The sequence below is a fragment of the Megalobrama amblycephala genome, linkage group LG13 (genome assembly GCF_018812025.1).
Source record: "Megalobrama amblycephala isolate DHTTF-2021 linkage group LG13, ASM1881202v1, whole genome shotgun sequence".
NCBI lineage: Eukaryota > Metazoa > Chordata > Actinopteri > Cypriniformes > Xenocyprididae > Megalobrama > Megalobrama amblycephala.
Genome location: NC_063056.1, coordinates 24,168,238 through 24,192,474, shown reverse-complemented (window position 1 = coordinate 24,192,474; position 24,237 = coordinate 24,168,238). Strand labels below are relative to the sequence as shown.

Genomic DNA, 24,237 nt, shown 5'->3' with positions numbered 1-24,237 from the left:
ATTGTCACGCGCATTTCGTCAGTAAAGCCGGTTCCCTGATTACCGCTAAATCGCCATCACCTGCTTTCAAATGGAGCGCCATTTAATAGACAGAGCTGTAGTTCACTGACAAGCCACGCAATATCGCGTTCATATCACAGATGAATCGCCTTCGATAAAGAACGTGATATTGCGTGGCTTGTCAGTGAACTACGGCTCTGTCTATTAAATGCCGCTCCATTTGAAAGCAGGTGATGGCGATTTAGCGGCAATCAGGGAACCGGCTTTACTGATGAAATGTGTGTGACAATCGCATGCAATATAACGGTCAGCCCTAATTATAAAGCGACGAGAATATTTTTTTGTGTGCCAGAAAAACAAAATAACGACTTTTTAACAATATCTAGTGATGGCTGATTTCATAACTGCTTCTTGAAGCTTTGGAGCTTTACGAATCAAATCAGTGGATCGGAGCTCCAAAGTCACGTGATTTCAGCAGTTTGGCGGTTTGATATGCTATCCGAATCACTGATTTGACTCAAAGGACTCATAATGCCCTTTTTTTTCTTTTTTTTTTTTTTGCCGCACAAAAAATATTCTCATTGCTTTATAATATTAAGATAGAACCACTGAATTCACATGAACTGATTTAAATATGTTTTTGTACCTTTTATGGATCTTGAACTTTTTCTATGACTACGACCCCCCACCCCCACCTTATTCATGCAAAGTGGCAAGTGCCTTTACCCCAGGTCTGTCCTTCCTTCTCTGACTTTGTTTCTAATAATCTTCTTGTTTTCCATTTCACCTTTATCTGCCCTCCCTTTGTTTTGTCTCTCATTCCGTTTCAGGCCTCAACTTTCGAGTCCACTCTAACTTTTTGGTGATTGCATCTTTCAGCCTTTCTCTCGTCCACCTCAACGCTGTCCTTGGTCTTTTCTTGACTCGCTCTCTCTCCTGTTTTCTCCGAGATAGCATCTCGGTTAGCTAGCGAGTGGCTGTTTTTCTTGCGCTGCACCGTTTGAATGACGATGGGCTCAATCACTCCAAATCTCGTTATGTATGTTCCTGCGCCCTTGGGAGGGTTAGCAGCGAATGGATGGGACTTTATCAGATTTCACCAGCCTTGGAGGCATAATTCACCAAAGGTCACCTTATGTTTGATATTTCTAGTTTATGTGAACAGTATGTCTGTGCCCGTGTGTAACGGAGATGAGGTGAGTAGTCAAAGGTTAACCAGTGATGCTTTCAGTGTAAATATCAAAAAGGCAAGAGGGACGTCTGACCTTATTGAACGGTTCAGCAGGAGGTTCTTTGCTCTTCTTGGCTGAGTTTACATCTAAAATGCCCTGAAAGTACACAAAGTCCTGTTTTGGTACAGTACATTAGTGCTTTTTCAGCCTTGGTTTGTTTATTTATTTCCCTTGTGTGTTGTTTGTTATGTCTGGCATTGTGTCTTTTATCGGTACAGTGCTAATGCAATTCACACAATCCATTTTGGAAAAAAAAGAAAAAGGTTGAGGGAGAAAAATAGACATTGAAGGTTAGAAGTTCACATCATTCATAACGGAGAAAGAGGACAAGGCTCTCTTAGACTTGACGCTGACTGACACTGATTAGGGTGACTCGGTTTTACACAGAAGAATTGCTAACCTGGAGTCATGCTAGGTAATAAAACTTTGGGTCATTTTCAAGGATATCATTGAATATGTATGATCTCTAATGCACAGAATGATTCATGATGTATGATGTCTATCTCTAATAAAACGAGGAGCTTGATCCATTACTGCTTACGTTTCCCTAGACTTAGTTGAAACACAGTGGAAATGTTTTATGAATGCCACAAATTACTGTGAACCGTGGAAGCGTCTTTACAAGAGTATTTTATTGACTGCTCTTGAGAGTAGCTTTGTAACACAATTAACCTTTGAACAATCACCAGAAACATTTTCTTTTCGAGCGATAAGACAGAATGAGTTTACTTAATTAAGGATACGCTGAACATTTTTAACAGTGATCATTTTATAAATCAAATTATCTCAGCTTGAATTAGCTTTTCTTGTGTTCAGCCTTGGTCAACACCTTTATTTTAGCATCTGCTACTGACAGTAAACAGGATCGAGTTTTAGACAGAATTAACTCAACAACAGTAATAGACTTAATGTGAGGACAAAAACTAATCATAAGGCGATTGTAAGACCTGTTGTTATTAGACAGTTTCTTCAGAGCAATATTCTCTAAAACTTTACAGGTTTAAAATTGAATTGCCATATTGCGCACAGTTACGGGTGAGGATCTCTGATAAAACAACATGGAGGTTAGAGGCTGCTAATAGAGGCTGTGAAAGTACACAATTCTGGGAACAAAAAGCATAGTTTTGCCTTGACGGTCATTTAAAAGACAGTAGATGTTTTGCCTTTGAGTGCTATATACAGTGTACAATTGGAATATACATAAACATACAATTATCACACCATGGCTCATAGACTTCCATTGTTAAGTCTCTTAGTGTAAACATTTTTTTTTTTTTTTTACAAACTGAGGGACAAGCTAAAATTATTTTCTGCGTGCCACAGATGCTGTCGATAAAGCTTGTATTTATCCTGAAAAATTCCCTTAATGCTCACGGTTTAAGGGAAATTAAATAGTGAATAATCAACATTTTAGTCCTCTGTGAGAAATTGTAGCAGCTGCCCTGGCTTTCTGATGTTTCAGGCTGGCTCTGAGAGATTGGATTCAGATCTGAAGCAGGAGAAGATGATAGCAAGAAGCAAAATGTCAGCACCAATATATTGTGCTGTGCCCCACTCCCACCTATGAGAAAGAGAGGGACAGGGTGCCAGCGTACTCAGATGGGTTCTGGGGCCTCTGGCTGAGATATATGGTCAGCTCTGTTGTTTGGGTTCAGATTCAATATGATATGATGAAGCACAGACTCTCCACTGTGAATTCAATCAGTCTCTCCTTGAGAGAGTTCTGGAGTGTGCTCTCAAATGTCACCATGTGTTTTCCACTGTTTTAGTGGAAGCTTTTTTGAATGTGCTGGTTGCACTATAATAAAGGAATATGAATACATTTATCTGGCTGTCTGGTTCTGTTTTTTCATTCAGTACATCTTGCAATATATTTCATTATCTATAAATGTATTCATGTACATTTCTGTTTTGATTGCACCTATATAGATGCAGAAATTTTAGAAGCTTATGATAGCCAGAAATTATATACACAGTCTCTACTTTAGTGATGGGGAATGTATGCCAGTAGATGGCAGCAAGTAAATGTCTTCATGAGTGAGTCATTGAATCATTCATTCAAATGATTAATTCAAAACACTGATTCATTCAGGAATTAAGTGACTGTCCTTATGAGTGAGTCATTGAATCATTCATTCAGATAATTAATTCAAAACACTGATGCTGCGTCCGAAATCAAATACTTCTCTTCTGTATTGCATGTGAAAACAGTATGCCAACAGAGTAGTATGTCCAAATTCACAGTATTCGAAAAACAGTAGGCACAAAGTACCCAGATGATGGCACCTTACTATCCCATGAGGCCACGGGGGAGGATTTGTGAATGGAGTTGAAGGGACGTAACTGACACTGGTAGGTCATATGACCATAACAACATGGCAGATGTTTTAAATTCAAATGTAGTACCTACTCAACAGTACGCGATTTCGGACGCAGCTTGGTTGATTCAGGAATGAAGTGACTGTCCTTATGAGTGAGCCACTGAATCATTCATTCAAATAACTCATTCAATTAACTCATTCAAAAATGCAAATTCATTCGTGAGTGAATCTGCTGCTTATTGCATCGAGATTTGTTGGAGTTTTGTTGTGGTAAAAGGATAGTTCACCCAAAAATGAAAATGTCATTTAGTCATCCTCAAGTTGTTCCAAACCTCTATGAATTTCTTTCTTCTGCTGAACACAAAAGAAGATATTTTGAAGAATATGGGTAACCAAACAGTTTATGGGCCCCATTGACTTCCAAGGTATGGGGGGAAAAATACTATGGAAGTCAATGTGACCCATCAACTGTTTGGTTACCAACATTCTTGAGGGGTAAATGATGACATAATTTTCATTTTTGGGTGAATTATCCCTTTAAGTGCATGCAAACACTGGTGTTTCCAAAACATTCCTCTGTTTGTTTAAACACCTAACGACAAGAAATGTTCACTCATCCATTGACTTGAGTTTGGGGCTGTGCTATCTGTTTATCTGACCAATTGAATCGTGATACCATCAAAACATTTATATTTACAATAGAACAATCTTGTTTTAAAAACCAGGCATATAAAAAAATTATGCTGTACTATATCTACTGTTAAAACTAGATAAAAAGCTCTAATAGTATTTGCTTCTAGTGTAGTATTTGCTTCTTGCTTCGAGATTCTTTGCTGTTTGATTAATTGTACATCCTTAATATGTCTATTTTTATATATATCTGTCCATCTAGTTTATTAATCTGGCAGCAATTTAGCTACATCAATATTGATGTCTTTAATTAGCCATTCCATCAAGTCAACAGCTTTACTTTCATGGGCTTGAGAAAATCAACAGTACCTCATGAACGTCATAATTCCTTGCTTACAGTTACTCTCAAAAGCTCCTCTTTGGGTTGAGGTGCATGTTTAATACAGCTAAATCACTCTTTATCTGTAGATTTAGCCGTGTTCCCTCCTTTTCCATCCTTGTGATGTGCTCTTCAGAAGTCTCTAGAGTGCAATATGAAGAAGCCTTGAGAAATCTAATTAACCAGAATGCCTTGAGAGAGCAGGGCTTTTCACACACATGTACACTCAGACATACATAAATCAAGGGATGTCCTAGGTGCTTTGGAGAGGGCCTGGTCCCAGAGCCATTAGTTATTAGTTATGATCCTTTTTCCAAGTTTTTTTAAAGTGTGTGTACACCTGATTTTCAGACTTAAACTGCTTTTTGTGGCTTATTTTGCTTGAAATCTGTGCTTATACTATTTAAAATAAATGCCATCTGATTCGATATTTTATTTATTACAGTGGCAGTCATACATTTTTAACTGCGGCTTACATGTTCAAAACACTTTTTGCGGCCACTATATATTTAATAAGCTGTTATTATTCAGTACATGATAGATGAAAGAGTCAAGGTGAGAGTCAGGAGCCATACCACTCTCCAACACAATGCCAGCTTTTGCCCGCTGACTAGATGATTTCTACGTGTCATTTCAACTTGGCTGTAAAGTCTCTTTCTTTGCTAGGTACTGTCATTTAAAGCTGTTAACCTTCAGCTTAGGAAAATGGGGTTTTCTTTTAATGAAGGTTTTTTTGTCCTTCTCTATGAGAAGACCTTATAAAAATTCCTTTGATACCAAGACAACAAGGACAGTCTGGTTCTGTCTCATATTTTTCAAGTGAATCAACACAAAGACCTTGGAATGGAGTGATGATGATGATTTTGTTCAGTAAGCAGATGAACACTTGAAGGGTGACATGTCCTGATTAGGGAGGACAGAAAAACCATGGTTAGAAGTTCGTCCTCATGTGTATGTATATGAATGGTTCAGATGTAATTATTCACTCAGCCTCACCTTGCAGATGGAGCTCCTAACCCCAACGTCCCACCGTCCTCTGTATGTAAACGGCACGCCATGCTGATTAATAACAAGTAGGCCGAATGTTCCCTTATGTGCTTGCATTTGAGATTGTGCTCAATTAAGGATGTTTAACTATATAAAATCTTGAGAATTTAAAATTCTTTTTATGTTTAAAACATTACAATAAACTGTATTGATCTTGAAGTAGACTGTCACTTTTGATCAATTTAATGCACTATTGTGGAATAAAAGTATCAATTTCTTTCGAAAAATAACTCTTACTGACTCTCAGAGTATGGTAGTGTATATATTTATGTTCTTAGAAGAAATACAAAAAAGGAATTTAAAATGTCTGGGACTTAAATGGAAAACAATTCATTAAAAAAAAAAAAAAAAAAAAGTTGTTATTATCTGTCCTGGCAAACTACAACCCCATTTCCAGAAAAGTTGGGGACATTTTGTAAAATGTAACAAAATCTAGAAACTATGATTTGTTAATTCTCTTGAACCTTTATTTAGCTGACAAATGTACAAAGATAATATTTCCAATGTTTTCACTGACCAACTTAATTGTATTTTGTATAAACAGATTTAGATTTTGATATCTGCAACACACAGAGGCATGTTTACCACTGTGTCACATCACCTTTCCTTTAAATTTCACTTTTTATTTGTTCGGGAACTGAGAATACTAATTGTTGAAGTTTTGCAAGTGGAATTTTTGCCCAGTCTCATCTGATACAAGACATCTGCTCAGTAGTGTGTGGTCATCATTGTCTGATTCTCCTTTTCATGATGGGTCATACATTTTCAGTAAGAGACAGATCTGGACTGCAGACAGGTCAGTCAAGCACATCCCTTCTATGGTGTACAGTGTCTACGAAACCACTCTCATGTATCACGTGCAGAATGAGGCCTGACATTGTCTTGCTTCCCAGGAAAGATGTCATCTTGATGGCAGTTTGTCTTTGTACAATCCCAGTATACGCCTCCACATCAATGGTTCCTTCACACATAAGCAGGTCACCTATGCAGTTTGAACTGATGCACCCCAATACCCTGCTTTTGCACCTGTCACTTATGATAGTCTGGATGGTCCCTTTCGTCTTTGGGACTTGGAACTCAATGTCAGTTTTTTCCCAAAAACATGCTGAAACGTGGACACATTTCTACTGTCTTTTAGACCATCTGAGAAGATCTCGGGGCCAGGGAACTCGGCAGCATCTCTGCATTGAACTGATGTATACCTTTCTCCTTGAGTAAAAGAGATTCAAGTTGCATTTCTTGATGCAGCGGCAGACTGTGTTAAGTGACAATAGTTTTCCAAAGTACTTCCGAGCCCATGTGGCTGTATTTAACACAATAGCATGATGGTTTCTCATGTAATGCCGTCTGAGGACTCGAAGGTCATGCACATTGAACAGAAGTTTTCTGACTGGCCGTACACAGACTGAGATTTCTCTGGATTCCCTGATTTTTTTCACAATATTATGTATAGAACATGGTGAAAGACATAAATTCTTTGCAATCTTGCATTGAGAAAAGTGATTTTTTTTAATTGTTTGACAATTCTCTCATGAAATTTGTCACAAAGTGGTGAGCCATGAACCATCTTTGCTTGCAAAGACTGAGAAACTCTTTTATACCCAAACACGATACCCTCACCTATTACCAATTCCTGCTAATTGTGGACTGTTTTAAAAGAGTTTATCTTGGATATTCTATAATCTTTTCACTTTTATTTTGCCTCTGTCCCAACTTTTTTTTGGAGTGTGTTGCAGCCATCAAAATCATAATTTGTTTATATTTACAAAATTCAATTATGTTGTTCAGTGAAAACATTGGAAATCATTTCTTTGTACTTTTGTGAGTTGTGTTCGAGAGAATTAATCATTCACAGATTGTGGATTTTATTGCATTTTACAAACTGTCCCAACTTTTCTGGAAATGGGGTTTGTAGAATGATTGTTAAGATTATTATTTATTTTTTATTTTTTAGAATATCTACAATTCTTTCTTTAAAACCATCCTAGGGAACAGAAAAGTTCCCCTAATTGAAGAATCACCCATGCATATGCCTGTTTTGAGTATTTGTGCCTGTTGCTATACCAACACCTCACAAATTTTTGTCTTTGTACAGAGAAATTTTGCATTTGTCACACTCCGCAGAGACAGAGAGCCTTGAGGCTAAAAAGAGCATGAAAGACGTTTTAGTATTCCGTGCTGTGTGTTGTCTCTCTCTCTCTCTGTGCTCAGAATTGAGAGAGTAATGCCAAAATTGTCATCCTTTGTGAACTCACTGAAGGGAGAGATAGTCTGCGGAAAGAGACAAATAGACAAACAAGGGCTTTTGAAAAGTAGGAACAGGAAAACTACACAGAAGTTTCTGAGAAGGCTGTAATACAGCAGATATGCTCCACGGAGAAGCTGGATATTCATTTCCCCCTCAGTCTCTTTTAGTCTCTCTGAGCTTAGTGTATATGTGCCTGTTTCTTTAAGCAGGCATGCTCTAATATGCACTAAAGCTCTCCACAAATGTTTGTAGCCACACAGAGATATGAAATGTTTTCTTATTCAGAGAAAATATTTCATGTTCTTGCTTTTCGATTTCTGTTTTATATTGTATTTGATGACCAAACACAAAGTGATTATGTTAAACAAACAGTTAAAAATGCAAATTCTGTCATAATTTACTTACCCTCATTGCAGTCCAAACCTCGGAGTTTCGATTTTTTTCAGTCTTTCTTGACATAAAAGAAGCATTATTTCCCATACAACGAGAACATACAGTGGATGTTAACCTCCACAAAGGACATAAAGCTACATAAAAGTATCATAAAACAGGTTCATATGACCCATATGCTATATTCCATGCCTTCTGAAGTGATATGAGTGCTTTGTGTGAGGAACCATTTGAAATTTAAGACTACGTCTTTTAATTGGTTGCTATTTGAGTGTGTGTGTGTGTATGTTTGTATGTGATGGCTCTGACCTTTGGCTGATTCTTCCCTCTCGCTGTGTTGTCTTCCTCCTCAAGGCTCCTACATGATGGTCAACTCCTCCCAGCATGCAGCGGGGCAGAGGGCTCAGCTTCTGCTGCAGACGCTAAGTGAAAACGACACGCACTGCGTGCAGTTCAGCTACTTCCTGTACAGCAGAGACGGCCACAGCCCGGGGGCGCTGCGGGTTTATGTGCGGGTCAATGGTGGACCGCTTGGCATTCCCGTGTGGAATGTCTCTGGCTCACGTGGACGACAGTGGCACCAGGTGGAACTGGCAGTCAGCACTTTCTGGCCAAATGAGTACCAGGTGAGCAACATTATGAATTAGTGACTGTCTTTTCTGGTTGGTTGCACGAAATAGGATGTTTGTAAGTTATTTTTCTTTCTGACACTGATTGATGTCACATGCAGTATATTTATGTATGTGTTTAAATGCTTAATTTACAAAATGGAGGATTTAAAAGTGTTTTTGGTTACTAGATGAGGGTAATGAATTCTTACCTTTGGAGAGTACATGTAAATATTTTGGTATATATCAAAGTACCATAGTAACCCTACTGGAAAATGAAACTTAAAATGGTAGCCGTGTTAAAGAACATGGTAGTTGGTTTTCAGCTGGTCATTAGCTGGCCTACGAGGGTCATTAGTTGCTCTTAGCCAGTCTAAGCTATTTATTAGTTGGTCTAAGGTGGTCATTAGCTAGTCTAAACTGGTCATTAGCTATTCCTGGAGAGTCATTAGTAAATACAGTTTGGTCTTCCGTTGGTTTAAGATGCTCATTAGATGGTACAAGCTGGTCATTAGCTGCTAGGGCTGTGCAATATGGACAAAATAATCATATTGCGATTATTTAAAAAAATTTTTTTTTTTTTAAATGAATATTGCAATTGCGATTTTGGCTATTGTTTTTGCTTTTTCAAATATGCTACATTCTAAATGTATTCAGTGCACAAGAAGTGCATAACAAAACATTTCACAATTAAATAACATAGTATTAACAGCTTGATAAACAGAGATGGCATCTTTTGGTATCTTTTGTTGAGTGTTCGTATTAGTCTTCGGAAGCCGTCTTTACTGACGATGTACGCAGTCGCAGGCACCATGACTTTGCATTTATGTTAGGTGATCGCGTCTGTAATTTTTTGATCCTTTCTCATAAGGCGTGATGCTTGCAAATGCTTGAACAACGGATACTTGTTCAGTCAGTTCAGGCTGGCTTTGAGTTGTGCTTTTGTTAGTTTCGATGGACTTTGTCGACACGCATCGATCATACAGTTTTTTTATGGCGCTGTTTTAAGCGCTGGAACAGGTTTGTTGTATTGCCCCGTTTCGTTGCAATAATCTCACAGGTCTTGCAAATTACCTTGTTCTCTGACACATCCTCTCTCCTGAATCCAATATACTCCAAAATAGTCTGAATTAAAATATAAATAAATTGCAGTCTTATGCTATTTAGAAATTGCATGTGCTCAAATCGCGATTGTTTTGCGATTAATTGCACAGCCCTATTAGCTGGTCTAACTAGTAATTAAGAGAGAGTCATTAGTATGTCCAAGTTGGTTTAAGATGCTTATTAGCTCGTTAGCTGGTATAAGATAGTTGTTAGTTGGTCTAAGTTAGTCATCGGTTGGTCTAAGATGCTCCTTAGTTGATACAAACTGCTCATTAGCTAGTCTATGATGGTTGTTAGTTGGTTAAAGCTGTTCATTAGCTAGTGCAAGCTAGCAAACCATCTTGAACCAGCAATAAACCAACTACCAGGTAGTCATACCAGTAAGATGGTCAAAAGGTTTTTTGAACATGGTGGCTGGTCAACAAGCTAATGATTCTAAGCTAATTACTTTGTCATATTTGCCTTGAAACAGTAGAGTATGCCACAAATGAACAATATGTGTGATAGCTGTTGAAATCTCAATGGCAGACTAGTAAACTGATTTTTGACTATGTGCACATAAAGTTGCTTTGACTCAAAGATGGTATATCAGAGTTTCACCAACAGTGGCATACACTGACGTCCCTTTTCCTCACATCGAGGTATTACACAACCAGTGATGGAGCTACTGTCTTATTAGTCATGCCCTTTGCGCTGTTTAATTAGCATTGATCTCGGCATGAATGTAGGTTACTGCTGTAGGGCTTGGACAAGCCCACAATATAAACCAAGTCAATAGTGTTGACACATCTTAGTCAACTAGTAACCTAATTTCCTTACTGTACCGGTACAGTACTGTACCCTTGCTTACGAAATGACGGCTCATTCACGCCCCCCCAAGCCGATCGATTGGTGTCAATGGTTGGTCTGCAATTGGGTAGACGCAGGGGGCTTCATCCATAAATTCAATTTCTCCTTTCTGCAAACTCTGCGCAGCTGTCAGAAAGCAATTAAGTTGAGTAGTGTTCGCTTTATTGTGAACTGTCAATCTCTCCAACCTAATTAACTTTCACATGCCAGTGAAAAGATGTGGCCTTCATGTGTAAATAATAGTCCTCCCGCCAGTCAACAAGATGTGAAGGTGGAGGGGACATGACAATAGAGGGAATTTGTTGAGTGTGCCTGCATAGTCGATTCGGCGTCACTTTGAGTTTTGCTGAGTACACATGAAGAAAACCTGTTTTTCTCCATAAATCAAGGAATTCAGCTGGTTAGCCCTTGGTAATGGATGGTAGGATGTGGTTCATAAAGCATCTTACTGACGGCTTTTAATAGAAGCTGTGTATGATTACGAAATACGTTTTTATTAGCAACATGTGTTGCTAATAATTGTTTTGCCTTTGCCTTTTTTAGGGATACACTGAAATTTTGGTAACCCGAAAACTTTCAACAGATGAAATGGCAAAATGTATTTTTGGTCTCGGCTGAAATAGTTTTGGAGAGCCGAAATCACTGACCAGAACAGTGACTTTTAATTAGCACTTCTCTGATTATGTGTTTTGACTGTTTCACCGGCTCTTTTTTGCACATAACGTGGATACGCTACAACAGGTAAACATGTCAGCATAATACACAGTTACTTTTAAATGTTGTCAATGAAAATGTGATTTGCCCCAAAAAGTTATGCTAGAGTAGCAATATTTAAAACTTCTGAAATATCGAGAGGCGACTTGTTGTCAGAAATCTTTACAATGACTGGCTTAATTAAACACTTGAGAAGACAACACTCTGAACCGTTTACTGACTTACCCAATTACCCAAATTTAAATACTAAAACTTTCATTTCAGTTTTTGGTTAAATGAAAACTTTGATTTCAGTTTTGCTAAAAAGTTCATTTTGGTGCATGTACTTGCTCTTAAAGGGATAGTTCACCCAAAAATGAAAATTTGATGTTTATCTGCTTACCCCCAGCGCATCCAAGATGTAGGTGACATTTTTTCTTCAGTCGAACACAAATGATGATTTTTAGCTGCAACTGCTGCTGTCTGTCAGTCAAATAATTGCAGTAGATGGGAACTTCATCTATAAGAGTAAATAAAGCTTGCTTAGACAAATCCAAATTAAACCCTGCGGCTCGTGACGACACATTAATGTCCTAAGACACGAAACGATTGGTTTGTGTGAGAAACCGAACAGTATTTATATAATTTTTTTACCTCTAAAACACCACTATGTCCAACTCCGTTCATGACTCCTTTAGTGATGTCTGATCGCGCTCTGACAATGGAAGTGATGTCTCGCGCATATACTTCAATGAGTGTCAGACATCACTGCCGCTGTCAGAGCGCGATCAGACATCACTAAAGGAGTCATGAACGGAGTTGGACATAGTGGTGTATTAGAGGTAAAAAAAACTGTTCGGTTTCTCGCACAAACCGATCGTTTCGTGTCTCAGGACATCAATGTGTCGTCACGAGCCGCAGGGTTTAATTTGGATTTGTCTAAGCAAGGTTTATTTACTCTTATAGATGAAGTTCCCATCTACTGCCATTATACGACTGACAGACGGCAGCGGTTGCAGCTAAAAATCATCATTTGTGTTCGACTGAAGAAAAAATGTCACCTACATCTTGGATGCGCTGGGGGTAAGCAGATAAACATAAAATTGTAATTTTTGGGTGAACTATCCATTTAAAAGCAACGTCAAAGCGTACGATAGTTGCTAATGTCTTTGCATGTTCTTTTGTTTCATTTAGCCAATGATTTTGAAATGCCCATTTAAAAAACTTATCAAGTTTTTTTTGTGATTTATCTTCTTTAAGATAATTAGAATAGCTTTTTCGTTTCTACTTGTAGCAGGTAGCTAGAAGGCTAATTAGTTAGCGGTATGCTAATCTAACAGGCCAATAAACTTGAGGTAAAGGCAGACCTCCTTGTGTATTGCTAATGATACACTGTAAAACTCTAATAACAGCACAGACATTTTGTCTTTTGTCCATAACAGTGAAAGTGTTTGAATGCAGAGTGTTGTAGACATCTTGTTTCTGTATTTTTGAACCAGTGGCTGAACGACTGCCATAATAGTTTGTGCATTTGATGAGGTGATGAGCTTGCTATTTTTCAGCGTAGTTTTCTCTCAATGGGGTGTCAGCACACTAAATCACACTTTGGGCCTGGAAGATGGCAGACTGTCCTGACCAATGGTGAAACTAGAGCCCTGCCACAGTCCCAGCGGGCGCCGCGTCAAGGCTAGTTTGCTAAAACTGAGCCAACAAGAGGATCATTTAAAGCTCAGTTCTAGCATTTGTTATATTTTGAGACCATTCGGATGATCTTCCATGGCAACGATGTTCGACCCCTTAGCAGTTGCCGTAATTAAATTCTCTCTGTTTATATGTACTTAGTTGCTTTGTGTTTTTCTTTTGTCTTTATCTCCGCCTTTCCTTTGCACTTCCTGCTGACTCTGTTTAGCTTTTCCTGCAGTTTCTGATTTGCGCCCTCATACCTACTTTCATTCATTTTGCTGCTTCTCAAATCCAGCTGGTGTCATTTTTCAGGGATAGTCTTGGGTAAGCAAAAAGATACAGGAATAGTTTATCTAAAAATGCAAATCCTCATACCATTCCAAACCTGTATGTGGTTATTTAGGGGCTGTCATGCTCCAGTTTTCTAAAGCCTTGTGATAGGTTTGTGTGAGAAATTTAATGCATTATCACTTTTTAATCACTTATATTCTTTCCTTTCAGACCAAAGTTTGCAGCTAGCCCCAATTTAGGTCCAGAATTTAATAATTGTATGTCATGTTTGGTTGAAATCAGTGTTAATTTTGACAGCAAATTTTTATTTAGTTTTAGTCATGGTCTTCGGACTAAAATGCCTTTTAGTTTTAGTCATATTTTAGTCGAATAAAATATAATGGGTTTAGTTATATTGTAATGCATCAATTAAGCATTTCTCTAAAATATCCAAACTCACCATATATTCCTGGGGAAAACATCTATTAACCTGTTAATATGAATGATATTAAGGTTGAAACATGCAATACAGACACAGAGTTAACTGCTGTGACATACAACATGTCTTTATTTATCTTTTTTTCATAAAGAAACAAGAACCTGGTCTTCTTTTTAATTAATGATATATGCATTCTTTATAACAACTTGCAACATTCTTCATTCTTTCAAGCAGACATATTTATTTGTATAAATTAAATAGAGATTAATCTTTATTGAAACTATTCAAGTTATTCAGTTTTTTTGTTTGATTAACATTAATGACGGGCAGCAGCAGGTTTATTAGACTGCTGTCACTTTAAAGCAGAATGCACGGATCCAATACACTGATACACTTTCAGTATTCTCCTAGCTGTTTGCGTTCACTTAAGACATAACCAGCTGAGTTTAAATGAATACTTATGCGATGATGAGGAGGCTTTCTGTGTGCTTACAGAAAATCTGGCTGAATTGAGCTCTCTTTCGTGTTGTCACATCTTTTCAGATTTATCTATATGTCTGCTTTTCTCTTCTCCCAGACGTTTACATTTTTGAATGTTTATAAGTCTGTTGGGTAGATCAGCACTTTACAATTCAAATGTGCGCATCTACCACGCAGGACATCAGTGCTGACTGAATCTCTTCCCAAATCGTCCCTCCATAACATTTTTATGTCATTTGTAGTCATTGATGAAAATGTCAGTAGATTTTCATCATAGTTTTTGTCTTTCAAAACTGGTTTTTACTTAGTTATCATCTTGTTTTTGTCCGTATGGCCGGTCGGTTTGTGTATTATTATTATTATTATTATTATTATTGTCCTTTATTGAGCTTGACATCCCGATGTCACTTTGAACTGTTGTTGTAGGGCAAGATTCAAAAGATTCTACTATTGTGTTTCACAGTAAGAGCACACAGATTTGAAAATAAGGGTGAGTAAGTGATTGGATTTTTATTTTGAGGTGAACAATTTCTTTGAACTGAAGGAGTGTGTGAAACATTGTTTATCACTTCAAGCCAGGATTTTTTTTTTCTTCTCCCAAGTCTGAGTGCATAACAAGGGTAAATGGAGCTGTGTGCCCATCTCTGTGTCATCCTGGTCTTTTTCCTGGAACACTGAGTCAAACCTATGAACTCTGTGTATTTGCCTTGAGGATGTGCCTTAGACCTTTGCTATCAGACTCAAAAAAGCAGAATCACGGACAGTTTGCATGTCCTCAGTTAGTTTTCCAGTGTTGTCTTTTGTAGATTCTTGTCTGCTTACTGCAACTGGCTTTTCTATATTCAAGAGCGAGAATGAGACAAGAAATCAGTCCTGTAAAAAGGCTTATGCTAGTAGTGTCTTCTAAGATCCTTTCAGCCTTGATGGCAGCCAAAATTGCCCAACAATTGCCTCATGACTCATCACAATAATGATGAGAGGAAAATAAAACAAAAGTACAACAGAGGAAAAAAGAAACATTGTCTGCTGTCATAAAGTAATACAAAATAAATAAAGGCAGAAATATCAGTGTTAAGGGCAGCAAAGTGACATTGTACATTTGTATTTCAGCCAGTAAACAATAAAAACAACCAAACAAAAAAAACTCACTGGAAAGCTTCTAAGAAGACTTCTTCAAGGACAAAATGGCTTTTAGCTCTGATGTTTAAATATTATCCAGAGTTTGTATCAATATCCTGTCTGGCTCATCTATGAGTGATTGCTCAAGTTGAAGAGGTCACTTCTCTTGAGAACATGAGGACTTTGCTTTCACTGCTAAGAGATCAGTGAAACCATACAATACTGTGTTGTCCTAGAGCTGAAAAACTGATCATTTCATGAAATTAAATCCTTCGTTCACGTAACAAGACCACCCAGGCTGAATCTCTATTTGGAAGGAGCTAATAGCCTGTTTGTTCGACTCTTGTTTTGCCTCATAATTAAGGGTTTCATACAAAATAATGTTTATTTCCTCATAATCGTAATGAATGGATTTAGATGATAATAGATTTCTGATAAGTCCACAGGTTGATTATTTTGACAATGTGTTGTCCACACTGGGTGCTTCCTGTTGCCTACATTTGAATTTTCTTTTCTATTATTAATAAAGTAAACACTAGGGTTGTGTGCCATTGAGCTCAACTGTCCATTCCAATTCAATTCATGGAGTGATAATGAATTATGGTATCTTAAATTTAAAATGTAATTTTGACAATTTTCACCCTGCTTTGTATTCTTACAGTGTCAGTAGTATATGTAAATGAACAATTTTTACTCGTTCTCTGTGTTACCTGGACCAAGACATGCACATTTATTTGTCAGCAAAAGTCTGCTGGATGACACGTTTTCTTGAAAACTACACATTATACTTGTGCATTTTTGTATCCCTGCCCACAAATAGTCTATCGACAGAGGGTTATTGACAAAGCAGTTATTGTAAGGTTTATAACTGAAAATTGTATCATATTTAGTCTATTCTTTTAACAGAATTATTAAAAATGGAACACCATGGCAACAGCTTTCTTATTGCACCCAGGAACAATACAAGTCGACACCATTATGACAAAGTTTGCTAAGAAGTATTTCCTACTAAAGCAAGATGGTATTCGACTCTGGTAAGCGTATCTATTGCAGATTGTTGGGAGTGGCTTTGGATGGCAACATGCTCAGTGCATTATGGGTGTTGAAGTTTTCCTACCTATTTGGCACAAGGGAAGAGAACAGTCTCTTTTTTCTGTTTTCTCTAGTCAGGAAGCACTGATTTTGCCTTTTTACTACACTTTAAAACAGTTCAGAATACTCAAAATTTTTTAAGTCTTAATAGTAATAGTATGTTTAATACATTTAAGTAAACCAACTAATTTTTTTTTTTGTTTTCTTCAAAGATTGTTAGTGAAACTTTAAACTTGTTAATTACAATTTAATTGAAATATTGAATAAACAAACTCAATCTTTATGGTTAAGTGCTAGTTAGGAACAGCACACTAGCATGCACTAATGTAACTATCAAAGAAACTATCACTATATACTTGCATGAATTGTTAATCAACATGCAGTATATTATAGACTTGAAGTTTTGCAGCTCATTCTCGACCTAACCACAGGCACTACTCTTCACCGTGATGGTAAGTATCTTACAAAACTTCAACATAACAGAAGCACATTCAAATACCAAAATAACAGAGCATTAAACAATAACACAAACACACAAAAATACACTTAATTTCAAAATTTATTCTCCCTATACAGTCTGATGCAAAGCATGCTGGGAAATAGAAATCTGCTGCAACTTAGACCGCTTACTAATATCATATTATGAGTTCATGAGTTTTTCTATTAAGTGAACTTTAAAAGGGTCATATGATAGAACATTATTTTGTGTATTTGGTTTAATGCAATGTGTTTACGTGGTTTTAGGTTAAAAAGAGTCATTATTTTACACATACCGTACATTATTGTTGCTCCTTTATGCCCCGCCTTTCTGAAACACGTCAATTTTTACAAAGCTCATTGTTCTGAAAAGCGCGGTGTGCTCTGATTGGCCAGTGATCCAGCACATTGTGATTGGCCTGAATACCTTAAGCATTCAGTTACAATAGATTTCATTATTTTATAATAATTAACTATAAATATAAATAAAAAATAAAACTGTAGTAATGATCAGATTCAGTGATCAGACTACTACTATTAATACTACTACTACTACTATTACTACTATTATTCTTAATAATAATAATAATAATAATAATAATAATAATGTATTATATTTATTATCATCATCATACTCATTATTATGAACTATATAAATATTTTTATTGAATTTATATAATATACTTTTGATTATTAATTTAACTAGCATTCATTTTAAAGTATACAAACAATATATTTGAATTTCAATGTCAATGTTACAAACTAGTTAGCTAAAAACAACAAAATTTTTGGTGCTTGAAAATGTATGATACTGTTGAGCAAAACAAAATTCTTTTCTGACTGCAAGGTTAATTGTTTTGATTGTATTGAACTGTCAGTTAAGAAATGTCTAATTATCAGGGAATAGGCAATTAGTCAAAAGTAATGATGTCTCAACTTCTGTCAGACTAATGAAGTCCCTCTGTTCTGCGTTTGATACGGTGTTAGGTTTTTACAAGTTTCATATACAGTAACAATGGGCTCTGTATCACTATACATGTGAAATGAGATGGCAGCCTGTCTCTCGTGATATGATGGGCCCCCACATTTATGCGACACGAGATACCATATTTCCGGCTGTCTACCATGTCTGAACATCAATAGAGAGAAAGGAAGGGAATGAAGGAAAATTGAATAGACAGAGATGGGGAGAGATTGTGAGGAAGAGCAGAATGGAAAAGGGTAGGAATCACCTTGAGTTTGAAATATTCGAGTTGAAATCTCCCCTGTCTGCCATGCTCGCTCATATATTTCTGCTGTTATTGGTGAAGGTGTAATAGATAGTGGGAACTTGTTATCAAATATTAAAGATGTTATCGGGCCTGCCAGGACTGCCAAAAAGAATCTAGCTTCATTCCGTCCATACCTTTTCGTCTGAATCGTTCTCTCTCTATCTCTCACTTCTGTCTCTCACAGGCTTCCAATTAAATTCACATCACATCAACAAATCTGTTTCTGTGTATTTGTCTCTCCGCCACATTGAACAACGAAGCTGAAGCTACGAAAGAGTAATTCAGCCTGACACATTCTTAAGAAAATGCATGAGAGTCTAAATAATAAAAAATGATGGGGAGTAGAAGAAAGAAATGTAAGACATAAGAAGACGTTAGGTCAGATCCATTAATAAAAATAATGTAGATGAATGAAATGCATTCCACCAGGATGAATTCATTGCATAAGCAGACAGGATAGAATGCATTTAAGTTTTTAGCTGTCAAGCTTCATTATTTTAATCTTGTCTTTTTTATTCTGTTGACTGAAAACATGCCAAACTAAGTAGGTCTATAATGCCTGCAGAAAGTTATTTTTTTAGTATTATCATCTTTACTTATGACGGTTTAGTTTTAGAGCCATACACAGCTATTTTTAAAAGGCCATCAGTAGAGAAAGATTCTTTTTGATCCAGATGTTATAGTTACAACATCTGCCAATTGGTGCTAATTGGATCAACCTTGACTCGATGGTCAGGACTGGATAATTCTGAGGAGAACTTGTCCTTGTTAGAGAGCATGGTTTGTTTGTGGCTGTCCACCTTGATTGCGGTCCTTCACATCTTATTTCTCTCTCTCGCTCTCTCTGGCTCTCTCTGGCTCTCTCTGGCTGACCTCATCAACCCCAAAATTTTACTTTCTGCATTTTAACCTTTTCAACTGGTACGTGTAGCTGTTTAAAAAGTGTTTTAAAAGCTTAGAATGTGGATTTTAGAATGAATACAGGCGATCTGGCATAATTACTCATAACTACTGCAGTTTCAACTCTGTTTCATAATTTATGAAATAAGATCATAGTAATAGTAATCGTGATAGTTTCTCTGTGTTCTGTTCCTGTTTTGCCTATATTCCTTTTGCTAGTTTGTCTCCATGGTTTTTGGTGGAGTTCTCACATGTTCCTAGTAGGGCTGTCAAATGATTAATCGCGATTAATCGCATACAAAATAAAAGTTTGAGTTTGCCTAATATATGTGTGAGTACTGTGTATAAGTATTATGTATATATAAATACACACAAATTTATGTATATATTTAAGAGAAATTTGTTATTTATGTACAAAATATTTTTATTTATATATAATAAAAATTATATAAAAATATAAATAAATACCAGGGCTCAACGCTAAGGATTTTTTTCTACTGGCCCGGTCGGGCCAGTGGTTCAAATTTTTACTTGCCCCACCAGAATTTTCACTGGCCCCACAACAAAAAATTAATAAAAGTAAAAGACAAGAAAATGGGCCTATAAAATAGCATAGTTATTGTTTTCGTTGTCTTTGTTACATTTAACCTCAATAAATAGGTTTATGACACCAAAAGCTATTAGATTAACTCACTTATATTTTAAATATTGTTAGACAAATAAACAGTAAGTAATAAAATAATAACAAATAATTAAATTATGAGTAATAGCACAAATAAATACAACAAAACAAACATATAAATTAAATAAATTGTGCTTTTCAAGTTTTTCATGTAGGTTTAAACTAGATTTTCAGGTACAGAAATTGTAATCTCATGTATAGCTAAATATATAACTATAGATTAAACTTTATTAAAGTTAATCAGTCAAGAGCAGTTACAGATGCATAAAAATGTTTTTAATGTTGAAAATATAAAACGTTAAATACTGTTACTAAAAAAATGAAGACACTTTAAATGTGAAATTAAACCCGCCAGCAGGTGGCAGTGAATCACTGTTAATGAGCGAGTCATTGAGATTCAACCGATTCATTCAAACGGCTGATTCATTCAGGAAGTGTTGGTCAGAGACACAAAACAATTCTGTGGACTTTGGAACTATTTTCGTTGGCGAAATACAGCGAAACACAGCGAAACAGATGATTTGATGTGTAAAATGTTGATATTAAGTTCTTGTTCATTAAACTGTACACTGAATAAAATCAATATCACATTTGTAACTTAATCATGCTAATATTTGGAGGAAAAACTGTGCTTTTTGTGTAATATTGGTTAACTATATTAAATTATATAAATACAGTATGAAATGTATACAGGGGCATTTTTTCCCCTTGAATTCTGGGGCATTCTAAATGCATTTTAATAGACTAAATCACGCATGCGTGCATCTAAATATGCACGCGCACTAGTCTAACCTACTAGACTACGTCATGTAGTGTATGCGTGCACTCAATGGGTGTTTTTTGTTTGTTTTTTGTAAAATGAGGGACATAATCGATAATATCAGATCGTTAAATCAACAATTACGATATCATAGACGATATATATCGCACACCCTACAGCACTGGCCCGATCGGGCAAGTGACCTTTCCATCTACTGTCCCGAGCGTCGTTCACACTGGCCCCGGGCCATCGGGCAGTCCTTATTGTCGAGCCCTGAATACATATACTTGTAAGTATTTCTCAAATATATACATGAATGTGTTTGTATTTATATATACATAATAATTACACACAGTACTCACACATATATTAGGCAAACTCAAACTTTTATTTTGTATGCAATTAATCGCGATGAATCATTTGACAGCCCTAGTTCCTAGTTACGTTAATTATCTCTGTATGTATTTAAGCCCCGAGTTTCCTTCGTTCTAATGTGGTATCGTCAATGTTATGTGATCTACTGAGGTTTCCATTGTGGATTTATTGTTTAAAGTTAAAACTAAAACTAAAAACTATTAAAACTAAAAGTTTTTTTTTTCCTTATCCTTACTCCTTTCGTCGTGTTCTTCATTACACCCACATGTGACTATCTTTCAACCTTGAAACACACACATATACCTCTGTTAATCTGATCTAAGCTGTCACAAGTCTTGAGGACTATAGAGATTATCGTGTCCTTAGCAGAGTAGGAAAATATAGGATTCAACTCAGCCATGCATTGCCTTAGCCAGAAAGAGTCTTTTTTATATCCATCATAAATCAGAGAGATTTGTTCCTTGAGTAGTCTTCAGGAGGGAAGTATCCACTGATTAGAATAAATGTGATATGGGTAGAGGATTTTTAATAATGTAGGAGTGTCTACATTTTGTCTTTTGTTTCGGAGGGCTGATGGCATGTCAGCAGCAGCACACCCTTGGAATGGTGGGGGAAATTCAAAAACACATTTCAGAGTAATCTCCCGTTGCATCATCCTGCAAGTCTGGTGTCAGTTTATTGTGGTTATATGGAAGTCCTTTCCAACAGGAGATTAAAGTTGGGTTACAGAGCCGGAGCCAGTGCTGGCTGTATATTCTGTTGTCTATAGTCACTTTCCTCCTCTCTTCCCGCAAAGCACGTTATTTTTTAGATCCCAATCAGAGACTTCACATCCATCTTCACGTATGTCGGCGTCGTTATAGGTCAAGGAAGGGTTAGGAGCATGAAATCATGCTGTTCCATGATAAAATAAGAGGCTTCTGACAGACTGGAATGTTCTGCTGACCAGGTGATGGGGAAATTGAACATGGAATGAAGCCCTAGCACCATGACAGCTCTGAGAGATACTGCGGTCAACTATGTGCTTCGGCCGCAAAACATACAAATCCCCTTTCGGCGATAGCAACGATCCCGGATAATTCGACCACGAGTCAGGTCTCTTCAACTTTAGGCACATTTACACTACCATTCAAAGGTTTGGGGTTTTCTTTTTGAAAGAGATTAATACTTTTATTCAGCAAGGATGCATTTAATTGATCAAAAGTACAGTAACAGTAAAGACTTTTACATTGTTACCAAAAAAAAAAGAAGAAAAAAAAAAAGAAAATTCTATTTCAAATAAATGCTTCTTTGAACTTTTTGTGGTAACACTTTATTTTTGGGTCTTTTACCTAGTTGCTTATTAGCATGCATATTACTAGAATATTGGCTATTTATTAGTACTTATTAAGCACACAGCATCATTTCCGCCACTACAAACAATTTTGCCAAAGTAAATTGTTTTTTACATAAGTTTAACAAGGAGACAATGTTGTCAGTTTCGAACTTTAAATGGAATATCAGACATGTGATATTTGAAGAAAATCACATTTCGAGCTACTGTAAATATCACAGATTAGCAGAATATTTTTTATTATGCATAATTTCCATTTAAGATGCGCAGTATGCAAAAAGTGTGCTTTTTTAGTAATTTTATTATCTGCTTTTATCATTTTATTAGTTTTTTGGGGGGGTGGGAGCACGAGAATTTAAAGGGGCCGCACGCTGAATCGGTGCATATTTAATGATGCCCCAAAATAGGCAGTTAAAAAAAATGAATAAAAAAAAAATCTTGAAAATTTTGAGCTGAAACTTCACAGACACATTCAGGGGACACCTTAGACTTATATTACATCTTTTAAAAAGATGTTCTACAGCACCTTTAATAGTTTTAGTTTTAGTTAATGATAATAACACAACATTCAGTCACAACTGTGATTTTGCTTGTTTACTAGACAATAAACAAAAAAAGTTTTTTTTTTTTCCTTTCTTTTTTTGAAGCAATAACTTCAGGCGTGGGCAGCAAAGCAGACTACTGTTGGAAGAGCAAACATGGCCTCCGCGCTCTCGATGTGTAATAACATCTCATCACTGTCGTTCGCACAATATTGATTTGATTTCATTACACTGGAGCGACCGTCCTCTGCTCATAGCCTTTGGCGAGTGTGAACCATCTCTCCCGGTCTCCGGGGACTCATGCCCCTTACACTCACATTATGAGCCGGTGCATCTGCGTGCACGTGTGTGCGTGTGTGCAGCATGCTGAGTGAGAGCCATGTGTCACAGTGCATGCAGGCCTCCTGATGAAGCCATTATTTCCTGTAGGCCTCAGGGGCCCTTAGTGAAGTTGGCATCCATTTTCTCTCTCTTATTCTCTTTACTTGCTTTGGCATTCTTTTTCTTGTTTTCTGTTCTCAATGACTGTCAAAACTTGTGCAAAAAGAAAACTCAAGAAAAAGATGTGAAATGTCAAAAAGATGAATGATGTGCTTTGTTTCTTTTCAACATAGTTGACAGTCTCGTCCTTGTTTTCTCTCATTATTTCTTAATTGCTTCATTAATGTAAGATTAATGAAGCACAGTGCAAATGTAAGACAATGATTAAAATATATTGCAGACAGCCCATTAAAACACTTTTTGTGAGTTTGATTGAAACTATTATGATGGTGTTTAATAGATAGCACTTTGTGTTGATGAATATACAAGGCGTCACTTATGTTTATATATGTATTTACGCTGTATATTTTAAATGAACTGCAAAAAAATATCTTAATATCTAGCCTTAAAACATGACTAATTTACTTAAGAAGCAAAATTGTGTAAGATAATAAGATTTGATGTTATTGGACTTGATTGATTAAGACTTAATTTCTGAAAATATATCTTGAATTAAGTGTATTTTCCCTTTTAGGGAACACCAAAATTCTCATGAAGATGATGCAATCATTTGTGTTTCAAATGTTAAAATTACATGTTTTCCTCTTTTTATATTTTCAGATATTGCTAGAGGCGACTGTGGACCGCAAAGGCTACATTGCAGTTGATGACATACTCCTATTGAACTACCCCTGTTGTGAGTAGCACACAACTGTCATTATAGTCATATTTGCCTTTTCATAGATGTAATATTGTTATCTGTCTATGCTATTTTGAGCCAATATGCTGGAGCAAAAAACAACAACAACAAAAAACCCTGGCAGGAGTATGTT

The 24,237-nt window shown here is 36.5% G+C and overlaps 1 protein-coding gene across 13 annotated transcripts in view; it reads left to right on the top strand.

Moving 5' to 3' along the window:
* Nucleotides 1-24,237, top strand: part of ptprub (protein tyrosine phosphatase receptor type Ub) — a 272,915-nt gene that overhangs the window by 132,228 nt on the left and 116,450 nt on the right. For all 13 annotated transcript variants that reach the window (XM_048153155.1, XM_048153156.1, XM_048153166.1 and 10 more), the window contains exons 3-4: nucleotides 8,602-8,873; nucleotides 24,026-24,101. In XM_048153155.1, coding sequence (XP_048009112.1) covers nucleotides 8,602-8,873; nucleotides 24,026-24,101 — 348 coding nt within the window. The remainder of the gene's footprint in view (nucleotides 1-8,601; nucleotides 8,874-24,025; nucleotides 24,102-24,237) is intronic.